The sequence below is a fragment of the Gallus gallus genome, chromosome 2 (assembly GCF_016699485.2).
Source record: "Gallus gallus isolate bGalGal1 chromosome 2, bGalGal1.mat.broiler.GRCg7b, whole genome shotgun sequence".
Classification (NCBI taxonomy): Eukaryota; Metazoa; Chordata; class Aves; order Galliformes; family Phasianidae; genus Gallus; species Gallus gallus.
In genome coordinates, this window is record NC_052533.1 from 45,730,021 (window position 1) to 45,748,721 (window position 18,701).

Below are 18,701 nucleotides of genomic sequence, written 5' to 3' on the forward strand. Positions count from 1 at the left end.
ACAGTGTTTTTTTTTTCTTTAAGTTTTCCCTTTTGGTGCTGGTGACAGTATGCAGAGTCAGTGTCCCTTCACTACAGGACTTGGTGAAGAGGACTCCAGGTCAACCACAATCAAACCACTTGGAGACAACTTGGGGCAGTTTCAGACTAAGTGCATCAACTCATATTCTGACTTCACATTCACACATTAGACTTTATGACTTTAAAACTGTCTTACATTTTATCAGAGTATATGTGTTTTTGTGTGCTCATAGCTATGTGTCCCTTTGTAGAAAATCTTTCACACTCATGCTGTGTCTACCGTTTTATCTATCTTCTCCTTTACAAGAACAGTACATTTTTTTCAAGATCTAAGTACAACTGCCTATTCTCAAGAAGCCTTACTATTTAACTCATAAAACTTCTTCAAAGACTTTGCCTGGCTGTCATTGGCAATCTAGAATAGCCACAGTAACATGTTTTCATGGAAGAAAGGTAAGAATGTGGAAGAGCAGAGAGAGAAGGGAATTCAGCCATTTAGTGATTCCCTGGCCTCTTCTTTTCTCTGAACATGTGAATAGAAAGAAGAAATAGAAAGAAAATACACTCTAACAATCATCCTGCCACTTATTACTGTTTTGGAGATTTCCAAACTCTTGTTAGAGACTACAAAACTGCTTGAAACACTTGCAGGGGTAAATGGATGGAGGTGACGCTGGTGATTCTAGCTGCTAAAGGACTCCAGTTATTACAGTCATATTCAAACTTTCTCCAGAAGCATAAAACACCAAGCAATTGTTAAAATGTAAAGTGGGATTCAATCAAATTAATAAAGCTAGTATGGTCTTTCCAAAGAGAGAACTGAGGGCAGATACCTGTCATATCGCAAAGCAATTATGTATACAGCGTAACTGATTTGTATCAGGTACCAATCAGGTCAGTTATAAGCTGTGATTCTTGGTTTATTCCATGAGTTTATGATTTAGTAAGTTGGAAGCACATTTTCAAACATACAGGCCTGTGTCTCAGACAACCCATCTCAACTTTAAAGCACTTCTAGTGTCCATATGTGATCAGGTGGAGAGGTACAGAGAGCCAGAGCATCCAGGCAGAGGTTGCTGGAGAGAAGGAACAAAGAAGTTCACCAAACATGTAGAGACAGACGATTCAGAAAGGGAAGAAGGGGTCTTGGCTGCAAAATTCTGTCAATAATGCTTGTATACAATCATAAGGTTTTGCAGTTGCTTTCAAATGGAAATTCTTCTGGTCCTAAACACAAAAATACAGCATCAAATGTGAAGAAAAGGCAATTGGGAGACTTAAGTTCTGTGTTGTACCTACCTATAGTCATCCGATCAAAATTGGCTATCTAGTATGACTGTAAACTCTTCAGGATAGAAATGGTTTTGAGCCATGCGCCAGGTTCAGTGGAATACCTGGTTTTGTTGAGGGTGTAAAAAGGTTCAGTGGAGACAAGGGATGAAAGAAAGTAAGGGGAAAAGGAAAAATTTAACAGAACTAAGCTGGACTTGCTGAAGTGAAGAGCCTTAACCTATTCTAAAATATCATGTGTTTGCTTTATTTCAGTGTTTACATATTCCGAAAACGGCACAGAACACTTTGGAGAAGAACCAAAAAGTATACATTCCCCGGTACGGGTAAAAATTTTCTGAGAAATCAGTCAGGATGGGAAGACATGTATAATATAGACTGGGGAGGACCTTTAGCTGTTAAATTGTTGTGGGACCACTGGGGGCACTAACTGAGGCAAACATCAATATCTGCCTGTCATGTAATTGTTCCATTTCTGGGCCCCTGGCCATGGTTGGAAGCAGTATACAGGACTGGATGGCTCTTTGGTTGACTAGTGATGGATCTTTTTATGCTCCTATGCTTATTATAATTCGATGTTATGAACACAAAATATCCAGTGTGGAGGCCATGTCATTACAACAGAACAGCAGTAACATAAAAATCACAGAACTGACATAATCTGGAAAGTTACCTAGAGTTTGGTTTAGGTGCTTTTTTTCCTGCAGATTTCCAGTAGAGAAAGAGAGGCAAAAGAGTAGCCAGTCTTCTCTGCAGGAAGCCCAGTGCAAATAACTTTCTGTTTAAGAAAGCGATTTTCCTTCTCTATTCATTGGACTTGTGCACTGCACAGGTTGAGCTCATCCGTAATGAGGCCTATATAATAGACGCATTATATAATGCCAGCAGTATACTGCTGGGCTTGCAACATTCATATGTTAAGAAGGAGTAAAAGGCAAGGTCACTTTTACGGACTCACCCAAAAGACCAAGTTGTTCAGATTTCTGCCAGAAAACTGATCTTGGGGTTCAAGGACTCTTATTTCTCCATGAAGACATTTATTGCCTTGGTGGCTCACAGTGTATTTGGGCAACAGTCCTCCGAGATGTGAAAGCAATGAGATTCTGGCTCACCTCTTGGAATAACAGACCTTGGTTCCTCGCTGTAATAATGTGAACAAAATTCCTGGGTTTTCCAGCATCATTAAGCTCCAGATATGGGGCCATATGTTACATTTAAATCTTTGACAGACAAATATTTACATTTTCTCATTATCTTTTTTTTTTCTCAAAGGGACCATTTTATAAAAACACATTACAAATGAACACCTATGTTGCCTTGTACAAATTCGTACCACAAGAAAATGAAGACTTGGAGATGAGGTAAAGCCCCAAAATATTTATTATTTGATTTAATGCATGCAAACTAAGGCTTATATTGCTATATATGACTTGAGGGGAAAGGAAAGAAGATTTATTCTGACATTTTTTCTGGACATTTTTCAATATAAGTACTTGCAGATACAAAGGTATTCTCACAGGAACAAATCCAGCGACCATTTTTTTGGCAAGGGCACAACAGATAAAATGCTTAAAAGACACTTATGTCACTTCAGGAGCAAGAGGGCTTTCCACTAGAAAATATTCAGTTTTCAGTTGCTTTGTCATTTTCAAACATAAATTTTCAACTAGAAATTCCTCACCAGCTGTCCTGCTGATGCTGAACATCTTGCAAGTCCTGTTTGATTTTTTCCCTCCCATTCAGATTATGGATAAGAAAAAAGAATGATGTCCAGCCGCTGGATGGCATTTTTTTCACACTAGAAAATACATCCTGAGCTTTGCAAAGTGTCCTTGTCAATTATTAGTTTTTAACACTTCCTGCCTCAGTTCTGCATCCGTTGCTAGCATTGCAGGGTCTAATCCAGTGTAAGAGTGTCTGTTCTTTGAGTGCAATAAGCTTGACTCATGCTGTTCATATTTTGAGGGCCTTGCTAGAGCTGTTGACTTTAAATGTGTCAGTTCTCTCCAAGGCATTCCCTACATGATAATAGTCATGCACTTGCCACAGAATTTAAGGAATTGCCAGAGAAATGCTTCTGTTGTCAGCATCTCCTTCTTAGTATTCCCAGCTGTATCTTCTCATTGCTCTGGAAAGAATGGGTGGGATGAAAGGCAGAAATAACAAGTTTCCCTACCATTCTGTTTTGCTAGCATTTCTGATCATTATTTTAGGCATGACAACTCTTCAGGAAATAACCACAGGCTATGGTGACCTTTAGTGCAACTTGCCAGCCATTCTGCTTGAGGGATCCCACTTTGCAATCTGCTCCTTTACGGGTGTATTTCAGCTTGAGCGGTTTTCTCATGGAGAGGAACTCTGTTCAGACACACCTCCTCTGGCATCCTCAGCCAGACACAGAAAACCAAAAAATGCATCATTCTCCAAAATTCCCCTGTCCCTCCCAGGGAAGGCCAAAACAACCTATGGCCTACAACCTGAACAGTCACTACTGACAGGTTCTCTCCATGGAGACAAGAGCCAGGTTTTGGAATAGCATCACTAGGCTACAGCAAAGTTATCTGCCCCATGGCCAGAAATTTACTAATACATGGATTAACACTGTTTCATAAGTGATGCCAAATAGCTAGTAGTGCAGTTTGGTATCCTCAGGGCAGGATTCAGGTCATTTGGATGAATTTGCATTCAACAAAGTTGAGTTTCTGGAGATGTGTTCAGCAAAGCAGTATTATCAAGATTTGATATGTACTGTCCTGGCAGCCCAAGTCTGGACTGGACACTGATCATCTTAACAGAAGGAAGAGAACTAGCAGAGGAAGGAGGTGAGCTGGAAGGAAATGTTAAGGAAGATTTGTGGAGATCTGAGCTCACATCTGAGGGCATGCAATGGGCAGCAGGCTGTTGCAGCTGAGAGGTGACAGCCCTCATTTCAGCAGCAATTAGTATTTGACACAACCTTGATTTCTTCCTTCCACAGCAGAGGAAGCAGTCAGTCTCGTTCTCCAGAGTTCTGGCTTCAGTAAAAAGGGATAGTCCAGTAACAAGCTTATTCTAAGAGATGGCCATATTTTACAATGCCCCAACGAGTTCTGGAGTAAGGCACCCGGCGTTTCAGATACTGCATTGATAAACACCTATCTTGGCACCTACTGAAATATAGAACACTGATGTAGAGCAGAGTACTTGTCCAGGGCTGTGATGCAGAGGGAAAAATATAGGGTGAGACCAGAGAGTCATTTCAACAAGCAGTAAACACCAAGCAGGTTGCCCCCTGTCAGGGATTTTGCAGCCTAAGTCTAAGCAGGAAAAGTAATATAGGTTCACCTGAGACTTCTATTTATGAATCCTTTTGGGAGATTAGAGACATCAATGTTGGTCCTAAATGTACTAAAAAGTATCAGCTAAATTTGTAGGTTTTGCATGTAAAATCTCAGTGCTCAGACTACTGATGTGGAAGACTTCAGGTTAAGTTACCCTCCTCCTCTGACAACCTGAAATTTATTTTCTTCTAAGTTTTTTTTTTCTAGTCACCAGGCTGGAAGGTGTTTAAAAGATGGAATTCTCTAAATCTTTCTTGTTGAAGATGTTCCTCCTTGCAGGGTCAGGGTGCCAGTAACATTACAGCCTATTCACTTTGGAGTGACATGTTGGGCTCCTTCAAAACCCAAGTATCTTAGATTAAATATTAACCAGACTTGGATGTCCCTTCCTATGGAAGAAATTTTTTTACCACAAGGGTACCAAGTCATTCTTTTTCTCTAGCTTCCTTTCTCACGGCAAGAACATTCAATTATTCCAAACACAATGGAACAGCTTCCCAAGGAGGGAAAAGCCTACTCCATTGCCTCATTGATAGCACCTTTGAAACCTAAAAATTCAGGTTCAAACCCCACTGTATTAGAGGAAAGACTAAATTCCTGTATCTCCATTTGTCAGCAGCAGTGATAACTGTTGGGCAAGTAGGTCAGAGAGGCTCTCCAGCTGGACAAGTGCTTGTCTTCTGTGTGTGTTCTGCAAGAGCTCATTAAATTCTCTATTCATCATATGTTCTCAATGTGTTGTCAGACTCTTGTGCTGATACCTCACTGATACAAGGAGACTAACATGATACGCAAGGAAAACTAAATAATTAAGGGTCAACCATTAATTTTATTAAGATCAAAGAGATGCCTCTTATCATGCAGACAGATTTCTGAGGTTAATCCATTTGCAAATGGGCTGCCACTTATTTTCTGCAACACAGTGCGATTATAATTACACAATAACGCTGATGAAGTGCCACCAATGGGGGATGGAAGTAAAATAACTGTTCAACTACCTGTACAAAATCGGCTCAGCATGTTTTACTATTAGCATTTCCAGGCAAATTATTCTCTTAGCTCTGCTTTGGAACTAGTCAGCTGGGTGCTGATACTTAGCAATTACAACCCTGCACTGTGCATTACAGAGGTAAATATGTCCCATTCAAAAAAAAGAAAAAGAAAAAAAAAAGATATTTCTGGGCAGAATTATATCCCTGCTGACTAATTGCCTTTGTCAGCTAAATAGAACCATTTTCCTGCTGCCTTCCTTCTGCAATCACAGCTTGAAAACACAGATGATAAAGTAGTGTGTCCCAACAATGCAAAATGTCTTGAAGTAACAAGATAATGCCTGTAACAAATAGGGACTGCATTTTAAACAGTTTCTTATTAAGCAGGAAGCAGAAATTCCTGTTCACAGAAGGTGTTGTCTCACAATAAAGATCTAGCCTCAATATACAGCAATTCTCTTCCTACATTACTGAGTATGATATAAGAAAACCTTGCTGCCTCACTGAGTCTACCTGCAGTAAATGCTCAGATAAAATGACCAAGGAAGGACCGCCTTCCTATTAGAAGGTAACTGTGAGAGCTGATGCAGCATAGCTATTAAGAGTCATCCTAATCCACTTTTCCTCTTCTAATTACAGGCCAGGGGATATGATCACTCTTCTGGAAGACTCCAATGAAGACTGGTGGAAGGTATGTGCTAATTATTTTGCATCTATCTGTCTCATTTCCAAAGGGAAAAAATACATATTTTCAGTACTTAACTTGTACTAAAGCTATTGGTGTTAACAACTTTCTTCTGTCAATCCATTTTCTCCACAGGGAAAAATTGACGACAGAACTGGATTTTTTCCTGCTAACTTTGTTCAAAGAGTGCAACACGATGAGAAGATTTACAGATGTATCAGGACGTTCATTGGCTGCAAGGAGCAGGGACAGATAACTCTGAAAGAGAACCAGGTAAATGCAAGGAGACCCACTGGGCTGAATTCCCACCAGACTTGAGCATCCAACAGTCAAACTGATGTGACCAGAGGGAAGGTGCAAAATGGACACAAACAGATGCTGTTCACTGCAGTTCAGCTATGTTTTCAAGATTTACCATTAATGTGGTAATGATCTACTAACCAGCTAACACATTCTCCCTGTTTATTGTGGCCCAAGTTTTCAGGCTCACAGATGTTCATAAAGGTACTTATATGTCACCTGCTGAGCTCAGAGGGACAGCTTGGAAAATAGAGTTGTAGGGGTAGACCTGAGTGCCTAACACATGGTCTGCTTTTCTCCACGCTATTAGAGCTAATCTAATAAAACAGAGTAGCTCCCTTCCCAGACCTTACCTTACTGAAACATTAACATAGCACATTGTTCCAGCTTCAGCAGGAGCAGAATTAAGACATCAATGAAAAAAACTGTAAATCTTAACCTTATCCGTTATTCACTGGTTGTAAAATATCCTTAGTCGTTAATAGCTTGTGATGCTACTTACACATCCTCTCTACAAGTCATAATTTAAGCAGCAAGTGGGAGTTATAGTACACCACGTACAGTGAAGATTCACATAGTCCATTCACCTGGCATATTTTTAGCAGTTCCTTCTACCTCAGGTTATTTGGGTGGGTTCACAAGGTGGAAGCCACAGCCACCACTATGCAGTGTGCCTTTGATCTGATTTTAAGTACACGTGCAAACAGAATCTTTACTGGACTTTTAGTATATCTGATAATGCTGCTATAAATGTTTGCTGGGGTAAAGTGAGAGAAGAATTTGGATCAAAACTTGCATTAAGAACAGTAAGGTTTGTGGTGTAGGGTCATGCAGATAGGAGGATGGCTGGCTGGGGGCCGCCCACAGACTGAGCCCTCCAAACCCTGCACAAAACAGGAAGCTGGCTTTCTATCCCTGTATTTTGTGAAGCCCAGTTTTGTTCCACCTTCCTTTCCCTTGGCAGTTTATATCATGTCAGCAGGAGGTGTTTGCCTTCCAGTGCCTGGAAAGCCACTGATTTTAGCAAAGTGGAGCAGAAATCAGCGTTAGGATAGATGCCAGGACTACACATTTTCCATGCAGAACTTCTGTAATACTTCACTCCAGCAGTGGGTAAGGTTAACTCGTACCTTTGCTGCTGCCTTGTGGCACAGCATAATGTACTAATGCTAACAGTCCTTGAGTATACACAGCTTTTTAAGGAAGGCATAGTATACAGTAACAGGAATGTATTTAAAGTGCCCTGTGCACTTAGTACATTTGGCAGCCCTTAAGTTACTGGAAAGAGATAATGTACCTAACTTTTTTTTTTTTACCCAGCTCTTCTTTTTATTATTTATATTTGTGCACACAGGGAAGAAATCATTACCAAAGCCAGACTGGAGGTTTGGCACCTTTTGTGCCCTAGGATTAACAATGCAGAAGCTTGAGGAAATGGGAGTGTGGAGATTTGCTTGCCAGCACAAAGCAAAGGCTGCAGTCTGAGTCCTTTCTTGTCAGCAGGCACACCATATCCTCTCTGTCAGTGTGGCTGCTCCTGCAGACAGTGAGGGTGCAGTTTCTTGCCTCATTTCTCACAAGACCACAGTTTTTAAGTGGGCAGGTCTGGCAGCAGCATCTGAGCACAAGGGCTTCCTATTGTTCCCTAGTTCATAATAGGCTCACAATGGAGCTCCCAGTGAGGAGTGAGGCATTGTCTGTGGTAGGGCAGGTGGTGAAAAATGGGATTATGGATCCATCCTATTTGTCTATCCCCCTCTTTTCTTTTTCTTTTTTCTTTTTTTTTTCCCTTTTCTTTTTTTTTAGCAGACTTATTTAGCCCTATCTATCTTAAACAGGCACAAATGCTGAGGGCGAACGTGAAATAAAAATCTGGTTAAAGCAAAGGGGTAGTGACAAGGCTGAACCAGCATATGAGTGCAGGGTGGTGAGAGCCTGTTCCATCCTCGCACAAATTATCTTAAAAAGGGGACATTCAAGGAACTTCAAGGCCATTTGGAGTAATTCTGAGGTAGAATGAGTTCCAGAAACTCATCTGCTTGCCCCCGTAGGCCCATACAGGGGCTGAGCCCCCTGTGACAGTCCCCAGTGAGAGATGGCAACCTGCACAGGGCCAACATGTGGTAGCAGAGTAGGCCGTGGGCACAGGGACACCCAGAGCCAGACCAGGCCACAGGACCTGCACCTACCTCAGAGATCACGTCCTCCAGGGCAACATTTATTGCCCTTTTTTTTTTTAGCAGAACAATGCTTCCTTTCCTGAGGAACAACAATACATGCTGTGAAAGAAAATGCATTTGTTACCAGGAATTTTTTACTTCAAACATTTATTTTATATTTCCAAGCTCAATTTCCTTTCCTTCGTTCTCCAGGTATTTCTCTTATTTTCTGTCCTTTATTTCCCCAGTGTTTATTTCTCCCATTGAGAGAGTTAAACAAAAGGGGGGACATGGAAAGAAAAAGAAAACCATCTGAATAGGCCTTTTCATTCTGCTTGGGGAGTCCTGTGGGATCTAAGCAGCCATTTTAGCTGTCTCACAGTGTTTGGAGTCCTGGGAGCACAATATATGTAGTACATGCAAAGCACTGGCTTGTTTTAGATTAGCAAGGAAGAGAAATTATTCATTGCTACCAATTCCTGTCAAGTCTCACTTTAGCTAGAAAAACTCATTAACTGGACTCATAAATTCCTGTAACTATAGTATGGCAGATTGTCTTCATTTTATTGTGTTAATTCACTGGGGGAAATTCTGCAGGGTTTTTACAGGGGTTCAGAGCCATTCTTACAATGAAGGTGAACAGGAAAACTTATCCTGTTCCTTTAATATGAATTTTCAGCATAATGCTTGATAACTTCCATGGTCTATACTGCAGGTCTTCACCTCTTTTGTACCTTACGTGAATGTTCTCAGGTTGAGAGTCAGTATTTGTAAGGAAAGAGGCAAAAAATGATGGGTACTTTTTTAAACAAAGGAATCTATAGCTTCATTTCAGGCAAGCAGAGACATTTTCAAAGTTTGAAGCACAGTAGGTAAGGCTTTCTCTGGAATCATTTGTTGTTTTCATGTCCTGTGAATAGTGTGTCGGGTTTTCAGCTTCATGCAGACCTTTCTGTCAAGGCCAATACTCAAGGAGAAGACTGAGGGAAAAACAAAGCAGCACATTTGCACGTCTTATGCAAGATGCACAGGTTCATCTTCACAAAGGTTTCCTTGAAAAATTCATTATGAAATATGAAACTCAGCTTGGGAATAAGCAGTGCTGCTTCAGAGACAACAACATCTTGGAGTTCAGGGTGTGCTGACAGTTCCTGAAACCAGTGTGGAAGGTGGCTGGGCACTGTAGGGCTCAGCCAGATATGCGCAAGAGAAACGCAGACTTGGCTTTGTTTTTAAAGAAGACATAACATTCTATCGTTCGAATGTCTGTTGCTCCTCCTTTTCTAGTACCCTAATTAAATAAAGGAAATGCCCTCTTTAAGAAAACCCTGCTCACACCCTTTACTGGCAGCCCCTCTGACGTCTGCAAGCACACAAATACAAACCACATAAGGACCGAGCTCTTTGTGATTAAATAACACTATTGATTTTGAATTGCACAAGCAATCTTGTGAAACAGAAACGACCCCAAACCACGACATCTGTATCGAGGTTAGCAATCAGAAACTCTCTGCCTCATCCAAATGTGCACTGTGAGTTTACATAAAGGTCAGTGCAACAGATCCATTCTGCAACGGATGTGTTCTATAAATGTCACTGATGTAAACTAGCCGCATTGCAGGAGGCATCTCCCATCCAGGTTCCACAGTAACTGCAGAAGAGGCCGTAGCTGTGATGCCTGCAGCTTCCGAACCAGAGCTGTCATCCTTGCTGTCCCCAAGGCACCCATCCCCCTACACCCATTTGCTCCCATTTCAGAAGGAGTGACTTTTAGGTATGTGTATATCAGCAGCTACATTCAAGTCCGATCCAGCCACCTGAGAAGAGCCCAGAAATGGACTTTGACTCAGGCTCTCATCCTGGAGACTGGACTCAACAGGGCAGGACTGCAGCCCAGGTCTCCAGTCCCAGGGGATTCACCTGCCTCAAGTCTTCTCATTAGTTCATATGTTTTGTTGGTGTCTGACTTTACACCTTGTTGCCTGGGAATCACATTAGTCCCCCACATTTTTCATCCTGAGGTACTCCAGAAGGATCTGAACTTCTTAAAGGATGACTCGGCTGCCTTTGAAAATCAGCTGCGCTGCTGAAACGAACCCAGATTGGAAAGTGATGCTGAAGTTTTACTCCCCTGCAATAGATGCTAATCTTCACAGCTAGGCTTGAAGGAAAAAGGGTCTTTCTCTCCAGCTATCTCACATTTGCACTGATGCTTGTCTTGTTTAACTGGGACATTCGTTCAGAGACATTGAGTGGCACACAAGCTGTGGAAGAGACTAGAACCTGAGCACAGCACATTTTGTATCCAGGTCATCTTTAAAACCCTGAACAAATGTCATGAAAAACAAGCTGGTGTTCTTGGTCTAAAAACTACTGAAGCAGCTGATATAAAACTGTCATCATACTTTGCACTGTAGCCAAATTAGCATAAAAATCGAGTTACCTATCGTTTCCATCCACAGAGCTTACTTTTAGGCAAGAATTTCAGTGCATAGACAGAAGCAGATGTGGAAACTCATCATGCCCCTGTGCTGTCACTCCTAGAGACAAGCAGGAGGCGTGAGCTTTCAGACCTCTTGACCTGGCACTGTCTCCAGGCTCCAGAACAGCTCTTGAAGCTGTGCTGTCCTCATAAGCAAATTCCTGTCACATCAGAACTAGCCTCTTACTGACAGACAGGTTAAATATGTGAAAGAGAGAAGATAAGCAAAAGACAGCTACAGAAAACTAGAGCAAGTTCAAATTTACTCTGGGACAAAGAGAATTTGCCACAGGACTTAGAAACACAGGAGAGTTCTGATAGCAGCTTGAAGGATCATTTCCTGATTGCTTGTATCTCCCCTGCTGAGGGCTGAGGGCTAAAGAAATCCCGAGGGCAGATGTTGACAAGTTCAGCCATCAATCAGGATCTGAGCAGTTGCTTGCTTTATTTTTGTTGTGTGTTTGTTTTGTTTGGGTTTTTTAGAAAAATGAGATGAAAGAATGAGAAAGTGACTTTATAATACTAGATCCCACTTTCAGCTATTTCTGTAGATCCCTTGATGACTGAGAAATAGCTTGAGATGTGATTGCTTATCCTACGGCTTGCTCCATTAATAATCTTTTAAGCCAGGGCACTTTCTGTTTTCTTTCTAAAGAAAAAAACGCACTGTTTGTCTCCACTTGTGTTGCTGCCAAGTTCACAGAGGAATAGCTGCTCAGCCACCTCGCTCCCAGAACACGCCAGCCTGAGTAGCTGTCATTTCAAGCAGTTTCCAGTTGGATGCAGTGAACTGTGGGTGTCTGATGGCAGCTTAGGCATGCTGTGCCTTCACAACCACCACACTTGCTGTCACCAGGGCTAGTCCTCAGCGACAGCTGATTCATCAGGTAGAGCCCAAAACTCTGCACGCCACCACATACTCCTGATTTACACCCACCTAAGAAACCCACATCCCAAGACTTGTGGATGAAGCCCTTGGCAGCACTCTCAAAAGGTGATGAGGACAAACGTGGCCAAAGATGGGGTTGTGTTCCCTCTTTTCTGAAAGTGCAGAATCTGGAGCATCTCCAGAGCTGTGCAAAGCTCCAGCAGCTGCAACAGCCCTGGGGACCTCCTGACTTGTACCATATTAGTAAAGTGTGGCATACTGCAGCCAGGCTCAGCCTGCCCTTCACACATCCCCTTCATTGGAAAAGAGTGGGAAAAGCCTCTGCCATTCAGAGGCTGGCACATGCAGGGTTTAGAGTATTAGTGTGAGAGAACTTCATCTGGAATTTGGGAGAGTGCAGACTGATTAATGTATTAGTATGTAGAGTGAGAGAAAATCTTGCAGAAAGACCTTGTTTTCCACATACCCAGTGAAGATCTAAGGCTGTATTGCTGCAGCAGAGCATTCCTGCTGATATCAGGGAGAGATTGAATAGCAGCAGCAGAATGAAAAAAAAAATTTAAGTTCAAATCTGCCTTCCTTTTTCCACTCCAAAGATGAAGAAAACCTCTGTTCAGTAAGTTCTGTATTTTTCTTTCGTCCACAGATCATTCTGCTGGCAGTGCAAGACATCAGAGAAGAAGTCTGTCAGATTTTTTAGTTAGGAGGTAGTTAGTAGTTAGCATGTAGTAGTAGGTAGGTAGTTTAGTTAGCATGGTGATGAAGTCAGGCATTCCCCTTAACAAGCCAGGGCCATTACAGAGAGCCTACAAAAGTTGATTTTCCCATACAGGGATCAACTGAGAATGGGCATCTTTCAATCAAGATGCTCTTCCTTACTTTTGGACACTCTGCTAAGCTCATTTATCTTTAATCTGGTGCTTCTTTGTAGGATTTAACTCTAGTTGTTGAGGTTTTCATAGTCTTCCTCAAAGACAGACCAACATCTCACAGTACTCAGAAGAACCTTCCTGTATACCTCTGCTTCACACATCTCTGCTTCACATGATGGTTCGACTGGCTAGGGAGCTGCTACTGTGCTAGGGATTCATCACACAAAATTAGCTTAGCTCTTTTGCAGCAGTACCTGAACAAAAACAGAATCAATTACATACCTCTTCCTCTCTTTCTGTGTGATTTAGCCCAAACAACAATACATTATTTTGTTTTAATTGGATGTCAGCTCTATTGGTGTGCTCAGTCATTCTGCCCCAGGAATGCAGTTGTTAGAATTAAGTAGGCAGATGAAGAATATTAATGAGCTCATATGTTTTCCAACCCTTGTTTTCAGCTACAGAGATACATCTGACCATTTCCAAATACTGGAGGTGGCAAATATGAAACATCTTCACCTCCTTCATATATCCTTTCATTTCCCACTGGCAGCATCAGTATTGCTAGCAAATTTTAGGCTTGTAGCAGTAAGAGGACAATCCGACCCACAGTTCATATGTGTTATTTAGGTGTCACTGTACAATTTGTAAGAGTCATGCTGAAATGCATTTAGTCAGGAACATTTTTAGACATTTGGGGTCATTTCATACCCTCTGAATTGTTGTAACTAAACACTGTAAGCACCCATCAGACAGAGCCTTTGTGGGTATTAATCCAGATACCGGGCTTAAAAAACCTGGCACTTTCATCATGAGAAATCAGTGAGTTGATCTCAATAGCACCATCAACTTTCTGTCTATTTATTAGCTGTAATTGAATAATAGGAAATATATCTTTCTTTGGCACAGATGTTTGAAAAAAAATCTTAATTTTTATGCCTCTGTGTTCAAGTGCACAGTCCGAAGTACTAGCGCTTTCAAATGGCTCATCCATTGCCATAGTAGTCTCAGATGGGCCCTAAAATGGAAATACCTGAGTTCACAAAGGTCTTTAGGAAACGCAGATCCTTAACATGATGTAGTGCTTGCACTACTGTGAAGACCGTACAGTTTCCATCACGCTTACCTCTGTTAGGCACAGGAGTTGTGCAAACACACTCGCAGAGCTGTATACAGGTCACATACTTTGGTATCCAAAATAGACACAGGCACCTGTAGGTGAGAGAGCTGAGTGAATAACATAGCCCACTGCCCATCTGAGAAGCACCTGCGTTCTTTAAATATGCTAAAGAGAATGTGCTTGTATTCAGATCAGCTGCTATGAGTGACCCACCTTGGCATTGTGATTATTTTTCATCAACTGCTGAGGGAGCCCGGTAGCTCGTGATCTGAATTACCCACATCTCTCATACACAGACAACTGAATCACGATAGTTACAGTAGGTTGAAGTCATAATTCAAGCTTCAAAATATTTGATCCTGCATGTTAATGATTTTAACGTCTCTCATTCATATGTGGCACTTCAGATAATCAGGGAGAATGGTAATGCTCTGAACATACGACTTTGAGTTTCTTGTCAAAGCAGTGAGCCTAAAAAGGATTCTTCTACCTGTAGGAGTAACTAGCACAGTGTCCAGCCTACCAGATAAATAGACTTCAATAATGTCTCTTCATCATGGCACAGAGTTTATTTTCATACTTTCTTTGCATCCAGATTTGCGTGACTTCAGAAAAGGAACACGATGGCTTCATCAAAGTATACAGCGGGAAGAAGAAAGGCTTTGTCCCCATAGACGTCTTAGAAAACATCTGATTGCAACAGCCTGCTTGCTGCAGTAGGAGCCCTTTGTTGGCAATGCCTGTCTGCCTCATCTCACACTGTGTCAACCCAGATGGGCTGTCTTGCAGATGTTCAGGGAAACAGTGGGAAAACTGCAACTACAAGAAGAAAAAGACATTTAGACTGCCACAGCAACACTAAGAAATAAGAAAAGTGGAACGACTGAAGGAAAATATAGTCAGAAACCACTAGGGAAATGAGAGGCCCTTGGAAACTAATAGGAATAAGGTAAGTCTGGGCTGATTTCTGGTGCAAGACGGCTATTGCAACCCTGATGGAAACAGACAGCTGTTCTGAAGGACTAAACTCAAGTCTTGTTCATGTGTCTTAGAAAACTGTTGGACTACTTTCTTGTTGGAGATGTGTGTTTGGGAGGGAGGGACGAATACCAGTCAAACTGTCCTCATACTACAGCCCAATGCTTGTAGTAAAGTGTGGCTGTGGTTCTACAGTTCTGTCCCCTGTATCAGCCGACCAGTTTAAGCGTTTATTCCTGATGTTAGTCTCATATCAAAGCAGTTTGGAGTCACCATGTGGACATCAGTTCAAGAAATGCACTGTGCCCTGGAGGTCAGCAGCTTTCTCTTTCTGTGCAATCTTACCTTATGAAAGAGTAGCAACCTTGTATGTCCTTTGTTTTCTCTGTATACAAACAAAAGCTCTCAGCGTGTGCCAGGTGTGATGGCTGCTCTCCTAGCTCCCAAAAATGGCCTGCCCTCCAATTCAAGAGCCTTCTTGGAAATGTCCCTCTGTGTTTCCTGCACCCTTATCTGGTGAGGCAGAAAATGGGAGGAATGCTGGGAGAGCACCACAGGCTTGAAATGTTTTGTATTTTTCTGTGTTCACTGCACTTATAAGATTTTATATATTAATCCTATTTATAAAAAAATAAGACAGTTAACTAACCCCCTGGAGAACTGAAAACACTAGGAGAGGACAGGCTGCACACAGAAGTGAAGACTGTACTGAAATCCAGAACTTGTGACAGTAAGGCACTGAGTGTCTTAGCATTGTCTTCACCCACCAAAGTCATCGTCTTCATTTGCTAAAACAGTTCTGCAGATTCATCAGTGAATACACTCACATGAGTACATCCTTGGCATTAACAACTGTGAGACTCCCATAAGCCCTCTCAGTCCCAGTGCAACTGAACAGACAGGCCTGGTTTGTCCATGTAAGACTCCATCTTCAAGTATGTTTAGGGTATAAGATCTGGAGAGCAGCCTGTGGGTCTTGTGGATTTTGACCAACTTACATGGGTCAGCCGGTGCCAATCCTGTTGCAGAGCAGGGCCTTATGATGTTTCAAAACAGTGATCCTAATTTCCAAGTATTTAATTGGATGTAATTGTACCAAATACACTTAAACAGTTTAGTATGTATTATGACATAGAGATTAAGTCCTGTCCCAAAGCTCCCTGGTGAATTCACGCCTTATTTGACCAGCCTGAGATTGAGTGCCATTCTTTAATACTACTGCAATTAGCCACAAATGGATGTCCTAAATGCCAACACTGCAAGAAGAAATCCAGATGCTGCCAGGTTAGTACAGGCCTTTGCAAAGCTGACACTATTTCTAAAAAGATGCTGTCTATTCTGCTTCCTTATATTGAGGCAGTTTGAATCCGTGTTGCACAGCCCAGGTCTCATAGTTGGGATGCCCAACAGCTGACCTTATGCAAAGCCTTATTAAATCCAGCGCTGTGCTACACATGACCAGAAGCTCACAGAGCAGATCAGGCTGCAGCCTCTCAGACACGTTTTGCAGCTCTTACTTATCACTTAATTGCTGAGGAGGAAGTTGCAGGGCTGTCAGCTGCTGGAACATCATCCTTTGTAATACAAATGGTGTACACCAATAATTCACGTCCTTCTGGCTGATCAAAAGTATCTGATTTCATATCTTCCTCTATGGGAATATCAGCAATTCATAAATGGCTTTTCTACAGGGCAAACAATGGACATTTGCTCAGCTCATTCTTCTAAGTAACCAATAAACTTAGTGGGAAGACAGAGGATTCTGACAAGCCTTAAAGATCAAGACAAAAACTAAAGTCATGATAATCCACTCTGCTTTATATGATTTATATATATATACATATATTCACCAGTTCAAAGAAAAAACTCAAATGTTTGTTAGAATTGAAATATTTGCTATTTTTGATCAGACCTGTCAAGTGGGCAAAGGAAATATGTATTAATCTATACATATGTGCTATTGTTTACATGATTGCATCATACTGTGATTCCCTATTTGAGTCTTCTATGATTTTAATTTATCCCTACAATGTGCATCAAGAAAGAAAGAACTCACAGAATTCAAAGATATGAATATTACCTACAACTCACAATGGCCTTTAATCAATGTCAGTTTGATTCCTTTTGATACTGAGCAATAAATAATAAAGTGATTGAGTAAAACAAAACAAACCCTACGTTGACTGCATTACGTCTGAGCAAGCATTGCTTCTGAACCAAAGCTTTCATGGTTATCTTTTCTTTGTGTATTTTCTTTGTCTTTTTACTGGGTTTTTGCTGCTGTTTGATATGGAGATGTAATTTATGCCTAATTTAGCAAGAAGCACATACATGAGGAGTCTTACTTAAGCACGTGATTCATTGGCTATTTGCACGCTTAAAGCTGAAGCACTTTGCTGAACTGAGGACATTTTCCTCAAATTAATTTTGGATGCCTTACTCTGAATCCAGATGAGTATCCCATTATTTTTTTTTCCTACCATAAGCAGTTTGCAATACATACTGAATTAGCAAGCATTTAAAAGAAGCTGGAGTGGAATTTATCTGACGTTTCCTCAGAAAATTTGAACTTTAGGAGATGAATACTGTTCACACTTAATATTCTGCTTAATAAAGAATGTGCAATGGTTGGAAGGAGAATAGAAGTGTATGTTTCTTGGCTTCTTTGCATCAGTCGCTATCATTTTCAGTCAGCCACCTCTGAGAGCATTTACTACAATCATCAGCAACAGAAATCACTAAGCATTGCCATTTCAATTCTGCAGCACTTGCATTTGCCATATTTAGCAAACCATTTCTAAAGTGGTTCTTCTGTGATGTATGTAGCATGCATAGACTCAGAGTGAAGTTTTGCAGTGCAGCCATCCTAATCATTTGTTTCTGGCAGATCAGACTATATTTTAAGCCATTCAGAGTCTTGTCGCAGCATAAAACTGGTGCAGAATATTTTCATAAGTGCGAGGAAGATTGACCAATGTGAGCTGAGGGTGAACTGCCTGAGCCATGATTTACCCCTGTCCATAAACAACACGGTATCTATCTCAGCGTATCATCATCCTGCTCTAACGCCTGACCACTTTGTCTTGGAGACTTACTTCAGCCACCGATGCTGCAGTGCATGGTCAGATGCAGACTCATTGCACCAGGGGGACTAAGACACTTACTTACTCCTACAAACTCCATGTGTCTTTATCACAGGCCTTTTCTTTGCAATTATTGGTTGAGATTCAGTTGACTAAATATTGCACCGAGTGCCATTATAGACTGAGGAGACTGCAAAAGTAGCAGGCAGTGACACTGGAGACTTGTAAGAGCCATGACCTTCTAAAGAAACCACTGGGGACCGTATAAGTTGTCTAAAATGGCATTAGGCAGAAATGTTTGGAAAATGAACCCTACTCGTTTTTCCTAAATGTATGCAGACAAGTCTGATTTACTGAGCACTCAGATTACATTTCTTTCCCTAAAGGACACTGAATAAATGCAGCTCACCATATCAATCTTCTCCCATTTAAGTCCACCATAAAAAAAAAAAAAAAAAAACCTCTTTGAATGCCACAGGGAGTGAAGTTCATCTATTATGCTGGAAAAGGC

At 41.4% G+C, this 18,701-nt stretch overlaps 1 protein-coding gene across 2 annotated transcripts in view; it reads left to right on the forward strand.

The window, feature by feature from the left end:
• The window catches only part of STAC (SH3 and cysteine rich domain), a 73,661-nt gene extending 55,914 nt beyond the window's left edge, over positions 1–17,747 (forward strand). For both annotated transcript variants that reach the window (XM_426020.8, XM_015281697.4), the window contains exons 7-11: positions 1,566–1,630; positions 2,583–2,671; positions 6,262–6,313; positions 6,443–6,580; positions 14,725–17,747. In XM_426020.8, the coding sequence (XP_426020.3) occupies positions 1,566–1,630; positions 2,583–2,671; positions 6,262–6,313; positions 6,443–6,580; positions 14,725–14,823 (443 nt within the window). In that variant the 3' untranslated portion in view covers positions 14,824–17,747. The remainder of the gene's footprint in view (positions 1–1,565; positions 1,631–2,582; positions 2,672–6,261; positions 6,314–6,442; positions 6,581–14,724) is intronic.
• Positions 17,748–18,701: the final 954 nt, after the last annotated feature.